General features: G+C 42.8%; 1 protein-coding gene across 1 annotated transcript; it reads left to right on the forward strand.

Annotated features, from left to right (window-relative positions):
• Positions 1-14,288: 14,288 nt before the first annotated feature.
• LOC129346418 (keratin, type II cytoskeletal 1-like) lies at positions 14,289-23,082 on the forward strand. The gene is made up of 7 exons (XM_055003770.1): positions 14,289-14,546; positions 16,680-16,894; positions 17,597-17,657; positions 18,423-18,518; positions 19,805-19,969; positions 21,476-21,601; positions 22,858-23,082. Exons 1-7 carry the CDS (start codon positions 14,289-14,291, stop codon positions 23,080-23,082), a joined length of 1,146 nt encoding a protein of 381 aa, XP_054859745.1.
• The last annotated feature ends 19 nt before the right edge of the window (positions 23,083-23,101 follow it).

Below are 23,101 nucleotides of genomic sequence, written 5' to 3' on the forward strand. Positions count from 1 at the left end.
ATTTAGCTGTTGTCAACTCATGTGTATGCCTCACACCAAAACAAGCTAGAATACCCTTTGGAATAAATTAGAGTTGTTACAGCTACATGTGTAACAAAGTTAGGAGGAGATTGGCATTTAGAGTCCCACATGACAGAAACTCAGGTTGAAAATCCAACTTTTCAGTCCACAGTGAATTTTCAAGATTTTGGGGAGGAAGAGAACCTCTGGGGGTGCATCAATGTTATGTCTGTATGCATTTATCAGTGCTCAGATTTGGGTGGCATGAGGGGATTTTCAGCCACGAAAAAGTGAGTTATTCAAATAACATTCAAAACCTTTGTAAAAATGTTTTTTTTTAAAAAAAAATCTGTTTCTGCTTAAATTACAGTAATCCAAGGATTTTATATGCTTTGCCCACAGTTCAATGCATGCATTACTGTTCCATATGAATTCTGGTTGTAGTCCTCCTGTGCTTTCTATAGTTACACAGGTGTAATGACTGTGCTACATTTTTCTTCTTATCAAGACCTCCAAGCCTCTTCTGTATTTCTAATAAACTGCATACATGCGCCTAGCATCCTGTCTCACACAAACTTTTTTCCCTTCTCTCTGTAAGATCACAACAGATCACCCAGTCGTAACATAGATTGGCACAGCTGCTAGAATTGTCAGGTCCTTACTGGAAACTGGCAGAAGTGGGGGTGGGGAGACACAGGAGGGGCATGGACACTTACCGGCCCCCTCCTTACGTGTACGTATCAATGCACAGGTGTTCCGATGGCACACTTCAATTATGTCACTTCCAATGTGACTGAAAGCAAAGCCATCATGCTAGGACTAATTCTTTAATGTTGTTGCCATGTTCGGGGCCAATTCTGGCCCTCACGTGACGCTATCACTTCCGATCACACCAGAAATGATGTCCTCATCTAGTGCAGAGGAGCATACATGTGTCCATTTCCCCAGCCTGCTAGTTGACAGTGGACAATCTTCAGGGATCTGCCTCCTCCTGCCAATTGCCAGCACTTGGTGGGCAATCGCTGAGAAATTGTCCACCACCAGCAATTACCTGGGAACCTTAATAGCTACCTGTGTGAGACCTGGTCTACATAAGTGGTAGAGTTCTAAAGTGGAAAAATGGACTGCAACACTTAAGATTGCAGGTATGGGAATCATATTTTCAATGTTCCTGTACATGAAATTTCCTGTATGTAGAAAAATGGTAAGCAAGGAGCAAAATTTCCAGCTCACCTCTCCCTCTGATGTGCTAGGGACTTGCTGGGATGCATATTTTTGTTAACACAGTGGATCAATAAAAATGGTACCCTCACCTGTAGCCTGAAATGGTACAATCTGTACTATCACCTCAAGACTCTACCAACCCACTGGCTGTATAAGCAGACTAGGCTGGAAAACACTACAGTGACATACTGCAAGACACTGATGTTGTTGTAGCTATTGCTACATTCCATCATAAGAAAAGAAGTGATGGAACTGCAAGTCTAAGGAGAGATTCACACAGTCAAAACCAGCTCTGTACAATGTGGCTTCAGCTTTCCTCCGTTACGTGTATGCTGGCAATTGTGAAGAAGACATCGGATTTCACTCATTCTGTTCATGGATATAGCCACAACAATCTGACAATGTCTAGGAACCATGAGAGGGTCCCTGTAACTCTGTTGGTAGATGTGCCAGGTCACAAATGTCTGTGCAATCAAATAGAGGCATTTTTTACTATATGAGAGCCTCAAGGAAAATCTATACAACTAGTATGGACTTATCTTCCTGTGTCTGAGAACAGATATTGGGGAAGGATGGTTTCTGTTTTGATTTTTTTAAAATTGGAGGGATGGATTTTAAGAGAGTATAGCGATGCTGAGTATTTGTGTTAAAAGTAAGAAGCAGCAAATAATGACATCCAGTGACAGAACATATCATTAGTCTTCTGAGGACAGAATATAGCATTAGCTTTCCTAAAACAAGAAACTGCAATACTAACACCTAGTGACAGAACAAAGCATTAGCCTTCCTAAGACAAGATACTGCAATACTGACATCTAGTGACAGAACAAAGCATTAGCCTTCCTAAGACAAGATACTGCAATACTGACATCTAGTGACAGAACAAAGCATTAGCCTTCCTAAGACAAGATACTGCAATACTGACATCTAGTGACAGAACAAAGCATTAGCTTCTTTTTGTACATAAAATAAAAAGTGGTGAACAAATAGAAAGTCCTCAAAGAGCTATTCCTTCAACATAAATTGGTGGAGTAGAGCAGAGTAAATTGTTCTGATCATCTGGAAGCAGAACAGTAGCACAAATCAACATCCACAGAGGGGAAGCGGGGGAGGATAGAAAAATAGCAATCATATGGTAGGACCTACAGGAACAAATCATTACTTTTGCACCAAGATGGAAAAATATTTACCCGCATGGAATTTAATGCAAAAGAATATCAAAGGACATGTAGAACTGAGATAAGGAAAATAAGTCCACGCTGGCCTTTGGTTACTGCATAAGCTTATTGATTCCTTATGTATCTCATTGCCGTGGAAATGTCATCGAAAAATTATTAGACAAATACGTGAGAAGTATGAACAATAATTGTTAGGGGTTAGTTTAATGAAAACCACGAGCATTTTCCAGGTCTTACTTGTGACTCTCTAGAATGGAAGCACTAGTCGTATCTGCTAGATAGTCACAAAACTCCTTCTTTATGAGAGCTGGGGGGGCGGGGGGGGCATTGAGTTCCGGCTTGCATTTCACTGTGAATCTGTACTGAATTTCTCCCTTCCAATTAGATTATTGCAATGGAGGAGCAAAGAGCACTCCCAGCCAATCTCAAAAAGAACTGCCATTCTCTTTCTGTGGAAAGGTAAAACATTTTTATTGCCAGTCAATCTAACAGAAATGAATGAGGACAGGTCTTTGTTTCTTTTTAATTCTGATGACTGGCTGAAGCTCTTCTGTTGGCTGGCTGCTGCTTGATGGCCATTTAGGAATTTCTACTTAGTGCAGCTGTGCAGAGAGAGTCCTAATTTGGGGTCTGTAAAATCGATCCTCCCCCCAAAACCATTTGTTCAATCTGCTTGAAATTTAGGGGTTCTTTAGATTAGCAGAAGGACTGTGTTCTTTGCTATTTTGGTGTCATTAAGGGTAAAAACATCTGCCCCAGAGCATCCAGTCAGTCCCATCTCCCCTTCCCCATTGAAAAGAATGGGCATGAAATTCATGAGAACAGAAAAAAAAAACCTGACTAATTTTGACCCAGTCACAGTAACGCCCCAATGGAAAACTACCCAATCATGTTAAACATTTTACTCAACAGCCTCGGATATGAAACTACAAGAAAAAAGTCTAGATGCACACCCCTAGTATTTATCTATCATAGCTAAACATGGTCCTTCGTGCCCTAGTTCTCTCTTTTGGAAACAAGATGCTGGACTATTTTTTTATATATTTATTTTTATCGTATTTGTATTCCGCCCTCCCCGCAAACAGGGTCAGGGCGGATAACAACAGACTAGCTGATCTTTAGTCTGATCCATCAAGACAATTTTTAATGTTCTTGTTTTAAAGCCATAATGTTAAAAAACTGTGGTTCTTGTAATGAAAGTGACTCAGAAGTGGAGTTTCAAGTACTTGATTTTCAATAAAAGCTGAATTGTACTAGGCGCTCTACATGATATATGAGTAACTGAGCCACTGTCAAAGTTAGGTAGAGACAACATGGAAACAGGTAGGGGGAAATGGTTAGATGATGCTTTCAGGCCTGCTGAATCTATCAGTCTGTTGTAGACCACATGGCTACCCAGCTGAATGACACAATGTCTCTGTAGGTTATCCTGGAAGAGTTTCTCATGACCAAGTAAACTATACCCACAGCTCCAGGGGGCATATGGAGGCAGTCCTATGCAGATTCACCTGGAAGTCAGCCTCATTGAACAAAGTGGAATTTACATCTGAATGAAAATATATATAGGATTGCTCTGTAATTTTTCATTACAGTCAATTCACACTTGCAAGTAATAACTCGATGTGTCAACCAAAGTGATCCCACTGAAAAGCCCTGTGCCTGAGGCAAGGTGAAGTCACGTGAACGTTTTAGGAAGGTTCATGAAAGGAAGCGTGTACAAAAAACAGGGCTCAGTGATCCCCCCACGTCAATAACACTGCATAAAAATCAATAGGCTTACAGGGAGACCTTTTCATTACATGGTGACAGCAGCAAGAGTGCTGTATGCAGAGAGACAGAAATCCGATGTCTCCCCTGAGGTGTCAGAGTGGATCGATGAGGTTTCTGAATATGCATCAATGGCCAAATTAACTACTTATGTACGTAATAGACCAATAGCTGAATTTTGGGGGAAAGGGAAGGATTTCTTTGACTCCTTAAGACAGAACTAAGATTTATTAAGATAACTCAGTACAAAGATAAGAAGATAAAACACAGAGAAATGATTAATCAAAATATTAATTTAATATTTTACAAACTTTCAATGTTAATATTTTACAAATATTAATTTAATATTGATATTAACGTTTGTATAAGCAACCAAGGAGAGGGAAGGAGAGCTATTACATACTTAAAAAGAGTCCAGTAGCGCCTTTAAGACTAACCAATTTTATTGTAGCATAAGCTTTCGAGAATCAAGTTCTCTTCGTCAGATGCATGGTACAGAAACTGGTCAAATATAGAAGAGGAGTGGGGAGGAGGGGAGAAGAGAGAAGATGCAGTTAGGGGGGGAGAGGGAGGCTGCAACCAAAACATTCCTTTGCTAGTAAAGGTAAACATCTCCTTTCAGTGTGAGGCTTCAAAGGAGTTTGCCGTGTTAGTTTGCAGCCGTAAAACAGCTAGACCATCCAATTCCTATGTAGTATAAGCCTTCGATAACCACAGCTCTCCCCGTCAGATGCATCTGACAAAGAGAACTGTGGTCCCGGAAAGCCCACGCCAGGCCCACAGTTCTCTTTGTCAGATGCATCTGACGGGGAGAGCTGTGGTTATCGAAGGCTTATACTACATAGGAATTGGATGGTCTAGCTGTTTTACGTCTGCAAACTAACACGGCAAACTCCTTTGAAGCCTCACACTGAAAGGAGATGTTTACCTTTACTAGCAAAGGAATGTTTTGGTTGCAGCCTCCCTCTCCCCCCCTAACTGCATCTTCTCTCTTCTCCCCTCCTCCCCACTCCTCTTCTATATTTGACCAGTTTCTGTACCATGCATCTGACGAAGAGAACTTGATTCTCAAAAGCTTATGCTACAATAAAGTTGGTTAGTCTTAAAGGTGCTACTGGACTCTTTTTGATTTTGCTACTACAGACTAACACGGCTAACTCCTCTGGATCTATTACATACTTAAGTTCTGTTATTAAAAAAAAATTGATTGTATTTTTTATCAGTCTAATCCAATTTCAAATGTTGTGCTTGTTTAAGTTGTAAACGAATCTTAAATGTACTGTTTGTATAAGTTAGTATGAGGGACAAGCTACAAGTGATGGATGACACTTGAATGGCAGGTGGATCGAGTGGAGAGCAAATGGAGGGCAAGTGAACAGGGAGGAATATACTTGCCGTTCAAGTGTCATTCGTCACTTGTAGTTTGGCCCTAAGTCTCAAATTAATCTCAATGAACTGTTTGTAGAAGTTTATTTTTATGCACTTTCTTCTGTCATATCTTTTCTTTTAAAATAAATTTTTATACTTAAAAAAAGAAGAAGAAAGAAGACATATCTCTGTTAGGGTTTAAAAGGCTAGACAACCAGGAGACTGGGGGCCAAGCTACACATGACGAATGACACTTGAACAGCAAGTGGATTGAGTGGAGGGCAAGTGAACAGGGAGGAATACACTTGCCGTTCAAGTGTCATTCATCACTTGTAGCTTGGCCCTGGGAGAGCTTGCAAGATCAAGCATTAGAGTTTTGCTCTCTATAAATGGTCTTTTTCTCAGCTGGGGAGGGGCTGTGTCTTAGTGGTAGAGCCTCTGCATTGCATCTCCCGTTTAAAAGTATCAGGTCGTAGGTGATGTGAAAGACTTCTTTCTGAGACCCTGGAGAGCTGCTGACAGACAGAGTAGATAATCCTTCCTGACCTTGATGGACCGATGTTGTGATTCAGTATAAGGCATCTTCTTATGCCCATGTGTCCACATTTGGGGAATCTGGATTACATTTTCCTCTCCTGGACGAAAAGGACAGTGGACTAAAAGGACAGTGTTTAACTTCCTTGGCTAGAGTCCTCCCTTAAGAGGCATAAGAGGGCAACTGACATTAAAAACCAACAACAACCAGGGCCTATACCATGAGCTTTCACGTTGCCTAGGAAAGGGTTCTTAGCAAAGCAACAGAAAATAGAAGGTTGTGCCTGTCTGACCTCTAGCATTGATAATAAATTTCAAAGGATGGGACTCGAAGCCTCCAGCATTGCACTGATTACAGTAATGAACTGTCATTTTGGTTCCTGGCCCGGTCAAAATAAACCTCAGGGTCAGGGAAGAGCTCACCTGCCCTCTGGAATCCGCTCATGCATTCTTTTGGAACGCTGTCCCATTCCCTTCGTGAATCAGATCTTCACCATTTTCTGTCCAGGGTAAGTGATATCAAAAGGTGACATGAAAAGAGGGTCATCTGATGGATTGCAACCATTTATTTCATCGACATCCCCCTTTTCTTTCATAATGGAATTCAAAGCAAAAAAGAATTAAGAGTTCCTAGAAGCAAAATAGTAAAGAGTCCAGTACTAGCACCTTTAAGACTGACCAACTTTATTGTAGCATAAGCTTTCGAGAACCATAGCCGCCTTTGCCAGATGCATGCATGGAGATGACAAAGAGAGCTGTGGTTCTCAAAAGCTTATGCTACAATAAAGTTGGTTAGTCTTAAAGGTGCTAGTACTGGACTCTTTACTATTTTGCAACTATAGACTAACATGGCTAACTCCTCTGGATCTAGTTCCTAGGAGGTATTTCATCCAGGCACAAGGTTAAATAGCACAAGGACCTTACGAAGATTACAAAGAAGCCCCAATTGTCTTGGGTCTCTGTACCCCTAGCAGCCACTTCCAACACTGGGAAAGTACATTCCCAGGGTCACAGGAATCATATGGAGGAATATCCACTGGCAGAAGATGCAGAAAGAAGCAGTTTCACCCCTTTCCCATCTCCACCAAGTTGCTGTTGACCCACATGGCAATTCCTCTGCATGAGTTCCATGATCTTGGGAATAAACTTTTTCAAAGTTGGAAATGGCTGCTGGGGGAGAGCCAAGTAGACCCATGGCTATCCATGCTTTCTGCTTATGGATCCTGTGATCCAACCTGATCACCATGCTATCTTAGGGCCAAGCTACAAGTAACGAATGATACTTGAACGGCAAGTGGATTGAGTGGAGCGCAAGTGGAAGGCAAGTGAACAGGGAGAAATACACTTGCCATTCAAGTGTCATTTGTCACTTGTAGCTTGGCCCTTAGATTAGGCAGGCCCTTTGACCCAAACCTGGAATTCTCGTAGATTCTCTAGTGTACCATAGAGTTCACCCTCTAAATCTGCCGTTTCCTCCAAATGGACCCTGGTCTCTGTAGGATTACCAACCTCTTTCTGGAGGTTGGTAACCCTATTTAAGAAGACAGAGATGGACATCCAATGTTTACATGTAAAGGTTACTCCAACCCATCATGGTGGACTGTGACCAGGACAGCATCAGAATGTGCTGCTCCATCTGTGTCACTGACTATCCACTTGAAGCATGGGAGTGTCCCAGAGGAAAGAACAGCTGTCTTTTCTTGGAAATGTCATGTGCCCTCAGGTGTGTGTGCCATACTGAACCAGATGACATGTGTCTATGTCATAATTAGGCCCAAAGGAAAATCCACTGGCTGTCAACATCTTGTTGCTCTGCCATACAGTTTGTAAGCTTGGAAGAAAGCTCTTTTTCAGCAGCACCTGAGATGGGCACTTGTCAATCCGGAATGAAATTATGGAGGTTACCAGTTGTGATTAATAAACACAAGAGGTAAAAACTAGGCGGAGGAAAAAAAAATTCTTCTCTCTAGAAAATTGCTGTGCATGAAGGGAAGGGGATTTCTATGTCTTTCCTTGAATGGGACTCAAAAGGCCAATGGATAATTGCAACTTGATTCCTGACATCACCGCAGATGGATGAGTTGACCCAGTTTTTTTAAATAAATTCATATACTTGCTGATTCATCTCAAACTTGGGTGGTACTGACTGCTTCTTTTAACTTGAAGCATGACCATTGCAACTACTGAACATAGGTGCGAACTTACGGGGGGGAGGACATCAATTTTGGCATTAAAAAGCGTTTTCCCATAACCTGCACACCTGGCAGATCAAACTTTTATTATGCTAATAACTCAAGATGGCTGGGCAACGTCCCCTGATTTGGAAGAGCTAGAAGGGCAGATTCTTTCAGCAGTTTGGAAATATGTGGTCTAAATGAAAGCAACTCACAGTTAGCTTGAGTTTTTCTATCCCCTAAATCACAGAATCATCAAATCATAGGGTTGGAAAGGACCTTCTAAGGTCATCTAGTTCAACTCCCTGAACAGTGCAGGAAATTCACAACTACCTCCCCTCTCCATACACCCAGTGACCCCTGCTCCAGGCATAGAAGATGGTTAAAAAACCCTCCAGGACCCCAAACTGGCCAGGGGGAAATTGCTACATGGACGGACGGATGAGATAGATAGATAGATAGATAGATAGATAGATAGATAGATAGATAGATAGATAGATAGATAGATAGATAGATAGATAGATAGATTTCCCTTACATGTTTCTCACAGTGGCAAACTACATGCTTCCAGGAAGTCCAGAAGCAGAATACGAAGGCAACAGCAAACCTCCATTCCCACTGCAGCCCTCTTCTTCTTATAAGATGAGCTGATCCTATCAATGGTTCTGTGAAACAGAATTTTCAAGCACCTGCTTTGTACCTAATGGCACGATTACACTAATACTGGACTTTTTGCAACCTAACTAATATAAGAAGCTGAGAGATGTTGAAACAGCACCATTTTTAAAATATGCAGAGATTTATAGGGAGATTGCTTATCTGCACACATTTACAGCAACAATTAAAGTGACTTCCTTCCTTCAAGTATTTCCTTTAGTCTTTTTTTCTAGTTCACTGGAAGGGTTGATTAGCATGAGGTTATCCTGGGGCAAAAACCTGCCTTTTCTCTTTAACCGACTCTTAACTGTTGTCAACAAGCAGCCTTCCTCGATCATGTTTAGTCCTCAAGCCAGCTTTTAAGCCAGTTTTTCCCCAGTTTGGCTTAATTTACTGTCATATGTTTCTGCATACCAATGTCTATCCCTGATGTCAATATTTAGGATTGTTTTGCACAAGCAATCCTAAAAGGGCCTCTCCGTCCATTTTTAGAAGAAAAAAATATAGCATGAATACAACAAATAATGTAATAGCAAGTATTGCATACGTGTGCAATCTTTGAGGGAGTTACCACTGCCCGAATGTGCAAACCTGGCTTTGTCTGTGCCTAGGATATAACATGGTTGTTATTTCTGAATGGATGGAAGGAAGAAGAGAACCCTGAGGAAGATTTGCAAGAAATGAATGGCAGGAAGGAAAGAAACCTGAGGAGGGGGTGAGATTTGCGTGAACTTTCTAAAATCTGCAGCTTTCCCCTAGAGCATTGTAACTAATGTCAGTCTCTCCACCAACAAGTAAATTACTTGTACCTGTTTACAGCACTTCAAAAGAGCACGACAAAGATTTATTCATTTGCATTTGATTTCTTTTTGCAAGCGCAAAGTGACAAGTGTAATGTATCATTACAAGAATTGGCATTTACGGGACATAAATCATAATACATGCTCTCGTTTCTAACCACCTACAATTTTCTCCCTGCACCTGCTCCCACATCTACTTTGCAATTGTATCCTGCTATTCATTTCGAATAAATTTATAAACGGCATGGCAAAAACGTTGTGAAAGTTTTGCAAAAAGGAAAAATACGCCATCTTAATTGCATTCGCTTGAGCACGCAAAACTTACACATGCTGAGTCACGCAAAATTTACACATGCTGAGATTGAACCCAGGACATTTTACATAAAAGCCTATGCCATCGCCTCACCCCTAATGAGAAAATGTTCCACTGCTAGCATTCCAGCTGTGTGTGTGTTGATACAAGTGACAGAACTTTCAGTTTATAACCAATCAGGGCCGGATCTAGGGTTGCCAGCGCCCAGGGCAACCTAAGTCCGGCATCGCACGTACACAGGGCATCATCACACAGGGCAGAGCGCACCGCCCCGCAGAGCAAGCCAGCTGCCCTGGCACACTGCGGAGCTGGCGGCAGCGGTGTGGGTGGCTGGGAGGCTGCCCATGCCGTTTGCCTGCACCACTGAGGGGGGCGGCCAGCTTGCTGCAGGCCTTCTGTCCTCTGGGGCAGGTGAATGGCGCGGGCGGCCTCCCAGCCACCCACGCTGCCGTGGCCAGCCCCGTCATGCGCAGGGGCAGCCAGCTTGCTGTCTGGGGCGGCACACTGACGGGGCGGCAGGCTTGCTGTATGTCCCCTGCTCTTGGGGCAGGCGAATGGTGTGGGCGGGCTCCCACTGCCCTCTGCTCAGCTGCCCGTGTGCTCCCAGGGGCTGGCAGCTGCACCTGGTGCCCCCTCTTTGACGGCACCGGGGGCAGACTACCCCCCCTGCCCCCCGTCGATCCGGTCCTGTAACCAATCACCATCAAATCTCTCAAATAGTCACCATAAATCAGTGACAGTATTAACAGTCTTCAGAGGAGGGTGCTATAAAAAGGAAAACTCCAATATTACCTACAATGGAGGAACAGTGGATAAAAGTTTTGGAGTTTGCATCAATGGTAACGCTTACTTCACTGATTAAAGAAAAGACATATTTTTAGCTGAATGGAGACTATTTATAGACTTTTTACATTAAATAGATAACAATGATATGTTGATACGTGGATTTATGGATGAAGAATCATGAACAATAGAAAAATGAGGTCTCTTATGTTTAACAGAATAAGCGAGACTGAAAACGATGCGGTGAAAATTGGAACTCAACTTGTAGTTTAGTTTTTTTCTTTCTCTTTTTCCTATCTTTCTAAATTGTATTTTCTTTTTGTTATTATTAGTTGCTTGTTATTTCATGTGTTTTTTTAGATTGTTGTGCTTTTCCTTATATTTTATGTTTACTTTTTATTGCTTAATTTTTTGAAAAAATTATAACCAAAATCTCTGTGATTTCTTGAAAGCACATTAACATGTGTATCACACTTGCTAGTTTACCAGGTTTTTTGTAGTATTATTAGACAAAGAACGTGCTTTTAAATGCCATTTAAAAGTCAAACAAATGGGAATAAACAAAAATTGCAGGTGGCCATCAATAGTCTGGGGAACACATCCAAAATCAACAGATGTTACGCCATTTTACAAGGTCTAAATAAAATAGCACAAAAACACCAGCTTTCAAGATCCCCAGAATTCCACATCAGGTAGGATGTTGAGAACAAACAAAATATTGCAAAGGGAGAGAAGTATTATGGTTCATGATGAGAAAGCTCCAAAAATGTTGTTTGTAGAATCTTAAAATGGAGCACAGGATGTGCTGTGTATTTGATTGAGTTAAATACTGGATGTCAAACCAGTTTTGGCACCAAACGCTACTGAGCCAGAGAAGTAAAAAAAGAAAGAAAGAAAAAGCTGCTTCCCCTTTTGGGAATGTAAAAGCCAACAGTTAATAAAATAAATAAATGTCAGAAATATTCATGGCAATCCACGCAAACTGCAGTAACCGAACAGGTTCAATTTCCAATGTGGCTATTGTAGTTGGCTAAAGTAGAACATTATCTTGGAGGTCCAATTCTATGCTGCCAGGCCCTCCCCAAAAAAATCATCGACATTTGGCATAAGGTGGCAAAAGAAAATCCAGATGTGATTGAATGTGCAGAATTATGTGAAGAAATGCTGCGAAAAGCAGAAATGCTGCAAAAACTAGCAGTGATACCAGTAAGCCCCCCACATACAATACCTTTGTGGCAAGCCAGAGGGCCAAGCTACACATGACGAATGACACTTGAACGGCAAGTGGATTGAGTGGAGGGCAAGTGAACAGGGAGAAATACACTTGCCATTCAAGTGTCATTCGTCATGTGTAGCTTGGCCCTAAATTTCTCCCTGCTTTGAAGCGGTGAAATTCACCAAGGACTTGAAACTTTGGGGTCAGTTTTAGTTCCATCTCTAGCGGGGAGAGGATTCTCGTCACTCCCTGCAAAGGTGGAAGATAATGTGCAACTAGAGCTCAAAAAATACAATACAGCATGAGCAACCTGCAATATTTTGCACACATTTGCACAAAAAAAAAATGCCAACACGCTTCCACTGACCCTTCCATGCCTATTTGAGAAGGTTTTTAAAAAATATTACATTAATAAAACTTGTTCAGAAAAGTCTGTTGACTTTCTTCACGTATCCAAGAATACAGTTCAGAAAACTGGAAAACTTCACAGAAATAAAGGGTCTGGGTTCATTCCTGATCCAGGTGGCCCTTTGAAAAAAAAAATAAAAACAACAGCAACAACAACAACAAATACCACTGTTTGTTTATTTCTTTTATTTTACTTAAATACTGCCTCTCCACCATATTTGGTGCTCGAGGCAGTTTACAGCATACATACATTAAAAAAAACTTAATAAAATAATATCAATGCAAACATTAAAATGGGTAGTACAACATTAAAGCAGAAATACAAATGTTAAAAATCAACAATGCAATAGAATACAACCTTAAAACCCATATATCTAAAAGAACAGCACCACTAAATCCTACTCATGCCCATTGTCTATAATACACACACACACACACATCTGAATCAGCCTCCAAATGCCAGACAAAACATCTTTGTTTTGAAGGCATTCCTCCCTGCAAAACTTCTTATTTTCATAATTCCTGCTCTGATTGCGCAGCTCTGCTGATCTCATAGACAATCAAATTGGGGGCACTGGATAAATTCTTCCAAGCACTATATAAAATAATCAGCTAAAGACATTTGTGTATTAGTCATAGATTTCACTTTATGTATGCCAAGCCTTCCATTCATTACAATCCAAACATTCTAAGGGGCCAGATGACATGCTTACCTCCCCCAATGGACCTTTTCCCATGCCAGAAAAGCAGATGCACATGTAAACCCATCTCGCCTATGGACTTCACATGTGTAGTGTTTTAAGTAGCGCTTCCAAGATTACATGTCACATTCTGGTGTAGAGATGGGCAGAAACTGAAATAAGAACCAAAATTGAGCACGAACCAGGCCAGTTCGTGGTTCGCGAACCACCACGGCCATTGCAGACAGCCTGGTGCCAACCAATCAGTTTCCTAGGCAACAGGGGATGGACTTCCTGCAGACCTTCTGCTGGCCCGGAAGTTAACTTCTGCTGGCCCGGAAGTGATGGTTTTCTGACCTGGCTGTGCCGTTTTCATGAACCAAACAAACCGGTTCACGAACCAGGGGAAGATTCGTGAAGTTCGTGGTTTGTGGTATGTGAAATTTGACAAACCACAAACCACATGGTTCGGGTTTTTTTCAGTTTGCGCCCATCTCTATTCTGGTGCATAAAGGAAGGGAACACAAGTTTCAGTTCTTCTAGAGAACTGCTGAGCCAACATGGCATAAGATAACCCTCAGGAGAAAAGAAGGTGATTGATGTAGTCGGAGATGGTAAAAATCAGAGAGTGGCTTCTTTTTGACAGGAGTGACAGAGCAAGAGACATTGGCAAGCAGCATGCACAAGGAAGTAGCAAATATTTTCGATCTTTGTAACATGACTAAAGAGCAGCCAATTTAGTTAATAGAACCTAAATGCTTCTGAATGAATTTTGCAAATAGTGATTTAAAAATAATGCTTCCTGTCTGATTCTATTCTTGTCGAGGACTATTTTCTGTCTCACTCAACCGGAGGAGGTCAATGTCTTGCTGCCAGGCAAGGCAAACCTAGTAATATCCTAAATTAACATTGTTGATTTCAGACTGCCAGACTGCCTCCTCTACTGCATATAAGGAGGAGCTCCAAGTCTTGCCTCAAAGAAGCAACTTCATTTCCCTCTCCTCCCGTGTCCCCTGGTTCTTTTAGCACAGCCAGCTCTCAGCAACGGAAGTCTTGCCTCAACAACGGACACACAATGAGCCAACAAGTCTTCAATTGTCCCAATAATAGGAGATCGTTTACTTCGGCCTCTGCCATCGATGGCAATGTCGGATTCAGAATCAGCCAGCCCTCGATGTGTCCACATATGGGGTCCACGTGTGGGATGAGAGGGAGCAACACCAGCCAAAGTTTCCATAACTTTGGCGGAAGGCAAAGAATTTCCTGTGCTGCCGGAAGTCTTGATGGCTCTTGCAGGCTCAACGGCATCCGTGAGGTTTGTGTTAACAAGCATCTCTTACAACCTCTCTATTTGGGGGTTGACCCAAATGACCATCATATAAAAGCACATGAGAAGGAGCAGATGAAGGCCCTCAACAACCAGTTTGCCTGCTTTATTGACAAGGTAAGACGGTCCAATTGTTCTCTCTCTCTCTCTCTCTCTCTCTCTCTCTCTCTCTCTCTCTTTTGTTGGAAATTGCAATGTCTGGTGTACTGCAGCAGCAAGAAGAGCCTTCTATGCAGGGGGCAGCAAGGATCACTTAGTTAGGACAGTGAGAGCAGCATCTCTCTTGTTTCCTGGGGGTCATTTCCTTGTCTTGTCTCCTATTGGACTAAACAGGGCAATATCCTGCTTCTTCTCTTTCCTGCCTTATTCACTCTTCTACAAGATGTAGTCAGATAGCAAGGACCCTATCTCTATCCCTTTCTTCACTCTCAAGCAGGGCTCATTTCAAGGGGGAAAGCGCAGGAATGCAGTTCTGGCAGTTCCCCAAAGAGGTCACATGTCAGGTGGCCCCGCCCACCTGACTCTTGGCCATTTCGGGCCCGTTTCAGCCTGGATTGGGGCCAAAACAGCCCAGATCGGGCCTCTGACGGGTGGTGAATCACTCTCCCACTCAGCAGTGGCCCGATCCTGTCCATTTTGGACCCCTTTTTGGCCATTTTTTGCCATTTTGGGCCCAATTTCGGCCCTGAATGGCCAGGATTGGGTCCAAAACAGCCAGAATAGGTAATATCAGGGGTGTGGTATATGCAAATCAGTTATACTAATGACACACTTCTGGTGATGGGAAGGCATGGCCTATGCTAATAAGTTATGCTAATAAGTTCCTCCAGCTCTTTTTTTACGAAATGACCCCTGCTCTCAAGTATGTATTTCTTAAATAAACTTTTTAGCCACTTTAATCAGCACAGCGTAACTTCTCTGCTTTGTTTGCAGAGCAGAGAGCCACTTACAGATTGCTTCAGAGGAGTTAGCCATGTTAGTCAGAAGTTGCAAAATAGCAAAGAGTCCAGTAACACCTTTTATTTATTTATTTATTTTATTCAATTTATACCCCGCCCTCCCCACAGATGGGCTCAGGGCAGCTAACAACATTAAAAAATACATTAAAATCACAAAAACATAAAATCAATAATAATTTTTTAAAAATCGTTAAAATAGTCCAGGAGCAGACTATTTAAACAAATATTGGGAGTCTGTATACGGGCATAGCAGATGGCCAAGGGCAGCCCCAGAAGAAGTGGTGGTCTTAGATGGAAGAAGGAGGACACCCACTGGCACTCAGCTGAAGGCCCGGCGGAACATCTCCATTTTACAGGCCCTGTGGAACTGTAACAGGTCCCACAGGGGGCGAATCTCCAGCGGGAGAGCGTTCCACCAAGCCGGGGCCAGGGCAGAAAAAGCCCTGGCCCTGGTAGAGGCCAGACGGATGTCCTTCGGGCCAGGGACCACCAGGAGCTGCTTGTCTGCAGAGTGCAACGCCCTGCAGCGGACGTAATGGAAGGGGCGGTCCAGCAGGTATGCAGGTCCCAGTCCGTGAAGGGCTTTAAACACCAAGGTTAACACCTTGAACTGGATCCGGAACTCCACTGGAGTTGTTGTTTAAGACAACTTTATTGTTGTCTTAAAAGTTATTGTCTTAAAGTTGTCGTCTTAAAGTTGTTTAAGACAACTTTATTGTAGCATAAGCTTTCCAGAACCACAGATCTCTTCATCAGATGCATCTGGCAAAGAGAGCTGTGGTTCTCGAAAGCTTATGCTACAATAAAGTTAGTCTTAAAGGTGCTACTGGACCCTTTACTATTTTACACATTGCTTGTTTGCCCGGCTTGTATGCTACTATCCTACTTCTCCATAGCATTGTGGTGCTTCCACGTACCTCCTGGGTTTTCCTTGTCTTTCCTGCAATCTTTTTGCAAACCTGCTTTGCTGTGATGTTTTGCGAAAGATCTCAGCATAGCCAGAGTGGCGTCCATATGGACAGGAAAGTCCCACCAGTGCTATTTTTGTGTCCTAGTCCCCTGCAGCAGCCATTCCCTGCCACGAGGTTTTTATCTTTTTAAATCAGCAATTGCATATTGTTATAGTAACCCTGTTCACAAGTTAAAATGAACACGCATGCAATTGGTTTGCACTATACACTTGATTTTTCTTTTTGCATGTGCTGATTAATTCTCATGTTACAGCCAATGAATGTACAGCTGAGCATGTCAGTGAAACAAAGCATTGTCTTTTGTACTTGCTGGATTTCAGGTACAAAACCTGGAACAGCAGAACCAGATGCTGCGTACCAAATGGCAACTGCTGCAGAACCAGAATATTCCAGCCGGGAAGAAAGATCTTAAGCCTCTCTGTGAAAATTACATCACCAACCTGAGGAGGAAACTGGACCTCGTATTGTGCGAGAAGAACAAACTCGAGATCCAGCACAAAACAATGCAGAACCTCGTGGAGGACAATAGAAGCAGGTCAGCAGCACCATCAGAGTTCCCCTGTTCCTTTGTCCCTGCGTTGGTTTAGGTGATATGAGCACACAATGTGATACTTGCATATTGCCTTCCCATTTGCTCAATTTCATTTGCTCCATTTCTTTGGGTGGTTTCGGGAACTAGCAGAAAACTGCAGCTTATGTTAGTTCATTTAATAAGTTCATTTCGTCCCTAACAATGGCCATGGTTTAGATCAACAGAAGCTGCTGGGAAGAGTGGGAAAAAGAGAAGCAAGACCCCCGTTTCCAACCACAGCCCCATCTCCTCCATAAAGTCTAGTTGTTGTGACTTGAGGACATATCAATAGCCAGATTAAAACCAGTTCAGCTGCCATGAGGGCGCCCTTCCCTCTGTTCTCCTCATCAAACATCAAACCTAGTCTTATCATTGCCTAAATAGTTCAGCCTTCAGAATTTTGCAAGAAAGGAGAGGATAAAGTTTTCTTCAAAACTCCACTGTTCCGTTTGAAATTCAGAACCAATGAGCACAGCCTTAGAAAAGGTCAACCCTAACGAAGTGGCCAGTGCAGAATTGTTATATGTAGTTTGTCCCTCAGAGACAGACTTCTAGGTGTTGTAGCATTGTAGTGTGGTTCGTATCTGCTTAGTGGGTTGTGTTTTTTTTTTTAAAAAAAACCCTCAATTTCTCCCCCCCCACCACCTTTTTTTCAAATCATACAAGGTATCAAGAAGAAATGAACAGACGGACAAATGCCGAAAATGATTTTGTCATGCTGAAGAAGGTAATTGATCCCATTGGAACTGTTACATTAAATGTGACCCACTGTGTGGTCGGCAAGGAATTGTAGTAGAGATGCTTTTGAACTTTGCATTGTTGGTGATTCAATAATAAATGCTCTGACCTGGATAGCCCAGGTGAGCCTGATCTCGTCAGATCTCAGAAGCTAAGCAGGGTCAGCCTTGGTTAGTCATTGGATGGGAGACCTCCAACGAAGACCAAGGTTGCAGAGGCAGGCAATGGCAAAACCATCTCTGTTAGTCTCTTGCCATGAAAACCCCACCAGGGGTTGCCATAAGTCAGCTATGACTTGAGGACACTCTCCACCACGATATAAATTAATAGAAGCATGTAACAAGGATTCTCTGCCTTTGTGAGAAACTGGCAAGGCTAAGAGGAACTGATATCTGAAAGCTCAAAATCACTTGGAATTCTAGGAGAGCTCCAGGCTACATCTGCATTATGCACAATGTCTTAGCAGTTGAAACTAAATACAGCCGGGAAAAATCTTGGGGCTGTAATACTAGGGAATATATGGGGAAAGATGAAAATGGAGCAATCCTTTCATAATTCATTATTTTGCCAAGGCCATCTTGCCATATTTTATCCATTTGTTGAGTCACTTTGGGAAAAGCAGATCTATGCTCTCTAGAAAGGCCCATCTTCAGAGATTCGGCTTTTTTCAAAAAACTAATTTTCACGAAATGTAGTCCAACTTGTACCCTCATTCTTCTTGATTTAGCAAGTCATCTTCTTTTCTGTTTTTCAGGAAGTTGACGCTACATTTCGATGTCAGAAGGAACTGGAAACAAAGCGGGAGCTGTTGAAAGAAAATCTTGACTTCTTGAGAGTTTTCTGCACAGAGGTTGGTAGGCTTCGTATTTTGTTAAGTTGCTTGCAACATGACTTTGCAGCTGGACAACCAGCTCTCACACTAGTTTTTTTTCCCAACTTGAAAAAGCTAGTTGAAACTTGAACTTGAAACTCACACTATTTTAAACTCACACTAGTTTTCTCCCAACTTGAAAATGTGGTCTCTAGATATGAAAGTAGTTTCAGGTGGGTAGCCATGTTGGTCTGTAGTAGAAAGCAAGATTCAGGTCCAGTAGCACCTTAAAGAACAACTAAATTTCTAGGATACGAGCTTTTGAGAATCAGAGCTGCAATAAGTGTTATCGAGCGGAAGTCAGGACACCTGATATCTCGCTTCTTCAACAAGCATTAATTGAATGTTGTCATAGTTTTTATCACCATCTGTAGAAGGGGACACAGCTCAGTGGTGGAGCACATGCTTTTTAATGTACGCATGAGGTCTCAGATACAAACTCCAGCATATCCAGTTAAAAGAAGAGCTGGAACGGTGTCAGTGTTGTTACATGATTAATGTTCAGTTACATAATGAATACTGGGCCGTTTTCACACTGCTTACCTTCCCACGCAACGACCTGGAACATCGCACAAAAACAGCGGAAGATCGTGTTTTCTTGCGCGAGATTTGCACGACATCGCGCAAATCTTACGCGAGGAAATGTGATCTTCCGCGGGTTTTGCGCAATGTTCCGAGTCATTGCGAGGGAAGGTAAGCAGTGTGAAAACGGCCCCGTATGCCCTTTTCTCATCTATATCACTGTTATGTACTTTTGGGAGGGGTGAAGGTTCAAATCTTGCCCATTAAGGCTGTACCTACCTCTTGCTGGATATTGTGCTAGTCATTGTGATACCACAGTCATTCACTTCCTGGTTGTCTGCCCAGGAAAATCCAGTTGTGAATTATTGCTATAGCATAAAAGTAGCACAATATTTATCAATGTGGTGATGCTGCCTAAGCGGTCAAGTGAGGGCTCTACCAATTGTAAATAGCAATAATCATTACACTTCTATAGTAAAAGTAAAGGTAGTCCCCTGTGCAAGCACCGAGTCATCACTGCCCCATGGAGAGACGCTGCATCATGATGATGTTTTCTTGGCAGACTTTTTGTTACGGGGTGGTTTGCCATTGCCTTCCTCAGTCATCAACACTTTACCCCCAGGAAACTGGGTACTCATTTTACCAACCTCGGAAGGATGGAAGGCTGAGTCAGGTAGCTGGCTCACGGTTGACTCAGCCTTCCCTCCTGGTTCCATCTGGTTCGAATTCTGTACCATCTGCAGGAACTTGCTGCTTTGAATCGTCAGTTCTATGATACGTCTGTTGTTCTCAATATGAACAACAGCCGCCGCCTGAACATGGATGGCCTCATTCAGAGCATCGAATGCTGGTATCAGACCATCGCACAGAGAAGCAAAGAAGAAGCTAATCTCTTTTACCAGAACCAGGTATGAACTAGAGACGTGGTATGAGCCATGGTAATGAAGACTCTACAGTCCTGCTACTCCAGAATCCCACTATGAGACATTTGTTAAAAATCTTGCATAATGAACGAAAAATGAAATCCGGCCCTCAAGTCATAGTTGACTTATGGCGATCCCTGGCAGGGTTTTCATGGCAAGAGACTGAGGGCCAAGCTACACATGACGAATGACACTTGAACGGCAAGTGTATTTCTCCCTGTTCACTTGCCCTCCACTCAATCCACTTGCCGTTCAAGTGTCATTCGTCATGTGTAGCTTGGCCCTGAGAGAAGTGTTTTGGCATTGCCTGTCTCTGCAACCCTGGTCTTCGTTAGAGGTCTCCCATTCAGTTACTAACCAAGGCTGACCCTGCTTCTGAGATCTGATGAGATCAGGCTCTCCTAGGCTATCCAGGTGCATAATGAACAGCCCTAAAGAAAGAGAGATAGGGCCAAGCTACAAGTGACGAATGACACTTGAACGGCAAGTGTATTTCTCCCTGTTCACTTGCCCTCCACTCAATCCACTTGCCGTTCAAGTGTCATTCGTCATGTGTAGCTTGGCCCTGAGATACTTCCCTGCTCAAAGCTCACACTCTCAACCCCTGAACGACACCTTCTCTTGTTTACTTGTCATCATTTTCTGAGGGGCCAAGCTACACATGACGAATGACACTTGAACAGCAAGTGTATTTCTCCCTGTTCACTTGCCCTCCACTCAATCCACTTGCCGTTCAAGTGTCATTCGTCATGTGTAGCTTGGCCCAGAGACAGAGAGTGTGCACCAGTATTATGTAGTGTTGGATAAAGACTGAGGGCCAAGCTACAAGTGAGGAATGACACTTGAACTGCAAGTGTATTTCTCCCTGTTCACTTGCCTTCCACTCAATCCACTTGCCGTTCAAGTGTCATTCGTCACTTGTAGCTTGGCCCACAGGAAGACAGGTTCAAAAACCCACTTGACCATGAAGTTCAATGGTAATGCCATCCAAAGCAGAGATTGGGGTTACTAGGACTCCCAAAATAGAGACTTTCCACACCCAGTTCCCATCACTGCACTGGGCAGCAGTAGGAGAAAAATGGAGATGGAGTGGAATTGCCATTTTTCTATGTGAGAGATTGTTAGCATATCCCTCTGATGTATATAAATCTAGAGGAATTAGCCATGCTAGTCTGTAGTTGCAAAATAGTAAAGAGTCCAGTAGCACCTTTAAGACTAACCAGCTTCATTGTAGCATGAGCTTTTGAGAGCCACAGCTCTCTTCGTCAGATGCATGCTTTCTTCACCATGCATCTGACAAAAAGAGCGGAGGTTCTCGAAAGCTTATGCTACAATAAAGTGGGTTAGTCTTAAAGGTGCTACTGGACTCTTTACTGTGATGTATGATGTCACTTCCACTTATGCAACCCCAAGTGGCAACCCCGACAGAGTTACACTGTTCTAAGTCCACTGAAGTCAACGGGCTGAGAAATCCTGTTTTCTGGGCATTAGATTCAGAATCTTCAGAACAAAAGTTGCCAGTTCCATGAGAACCTGAAAAGAAACAACAACGAAATTACAGAGCTGAACAGGAGGATCCAAATATTTCAGTGCCAGGTGGATACTGAGAAGAAAAAGGTAGGTAGCTCTTTTATTCTTTGGCTTGAGTCAGCTCTGGTTTGGTGCGTTGTTGGGCCTTAGTGCTCTGAAAGAGCAATTGCAAGTGTAATTGATGGTAAAGAACCACTTATATACCTAAGAAACCTGGCAGACAGGTCATGAAGATGAGAATTCGGCAAACTAGAAGTGAAATAATAGAAGGCAGTGAACAGCCATAAGGAAGGGAAGACATGAAGAAATGTTAGGGTGTGCTCAACAGCATCACTGATGTTTACTCCGATGGGCAGCACTCCGGGGCATTTCAGGTCAAAACAATGACATGGGGACAAAGCTTCAAACTTGTTTCCTTCCACCCCAGAGCAGTGATTAAAGTTCTACTCCTGCACGTCTAATTTTTACCTGGAGGGGACCCTCTGGGAGCTCCATATACAGAACTCCAGCCTGTGAACATTGGCTATGGAACCCCAGAAGCTTGAAGAAGATTCTGGTGTATGTACTGGGGTTAATTTAGATACTGGCCAAGCTCACTGGGTTTGATGGTTGATGTGCATGAACCAGCTGTGATCACATATGTTCAACTCCCTCATTCTGCAGTCCTAATTGGAATTGAGCCTCATGCTGCTGCTGTTGTTGTTGTTACTGTTGTGCATAAACTGCTTTTAAACATCCACACTAGAGGCAGGCACGAACTGGGAAAATGGCAGTTCGTTGTGGTTCGTGGTTCATTGCGTTTCACAAATCATGGACCATGAACTGCCATGAACTTGCCCAGTTTGTGAACCAGTTCATTTAGTTTGTTGGTCCATCACTTCCAGGGCTGCAGATGATCTGCAGAAAGCCCATTCCTCCCCCCTATTGGCTAAGTAACTGATTGATCAGTGCCAGGCTGTCTGCAGTGAAGAAGTGAAAAATGAACCATATGAACTGTGCTAAAAATCATAGCTGTTCATCACAGTTCATCAGAAATGAGCTCCAACGAACCGCCGATTTGCAAACCAAACAGCAGCCCAGGTCGTGAGAAACTTTGGTTCGTATTTCGGTTCACACCCATTTCTATCCACACCCAACACCTGCATATTTCAGAGGGAAGATCAATAGCAGGCAGACAAGGTGTCTTTTAGAGAACCCTTGAGGAACCCCAAGGATTTATGAAAACCACTGTTGCAGAGCGAAAGCGCATAGACACATTTTGCTGGGAGGTTTTTCGAAGGTTGAATGGAAGCATATTTGTAATTTGGTATTCGGTTTAAGAATGTTATCTATTGTTTTCACAGGTTGCTGCTCTGCAGGCTGCCATTAGCACCACTGAACAACATGGCACCTGTGCTGTTAAAGATGCCCAAACTAATTTAATGGAACTTCAGACTACTTTGCAGAATTCCAAAGATAAGCTGGCTGCCCTCTTGCGCGATTACCATGACCTAATGAATACCAAACTGGCCCTTGACATTGAGATTGCCACATACAGGACAATGCTAGAAGGTGAAGAGAACAGGTGAGTTTAATACGTGGCTGTCT

This window comes from Eublepharis macularius, chromosome 19, assembly GCF_028583425.1.
Source record: "Eublepharis macularius isolate TG4126 chromosome 19, MPM_Emac_v1.0, whole genome shotgun sequence".
Lineage (NCBI taxonomy): Eukaryota > Metazoa > Chordata > Lepidosauria > Squamata > Eublepharidae > Eublepharis > Eublepharis macularius.

Bases quoted from the DNA above. Each gene is read 5' to 3' on its own strand.
- LOC129346418 (XM_055003770.1), top strand. From the start codon at position 14,289: ATGGGGTCCACGTGTGGGATGAGAGGGAGCAACACCAGCCAAAGTTTC. The intron at 14,547-16,679 runs GTAAGACGGTCC...GCTGGATTTCAG, and splicing joins TTGCCTGCTTTATTGACAAG to GTACAAAACCTGGAACAGCA. The intron at 19,970-21,475 runs GTATGAACTAGA...TCTGGGCATTAG, and splicing joins ATCTCTTTTACCAGAACCAG to ATTCAGAATCTTCAGAACAA.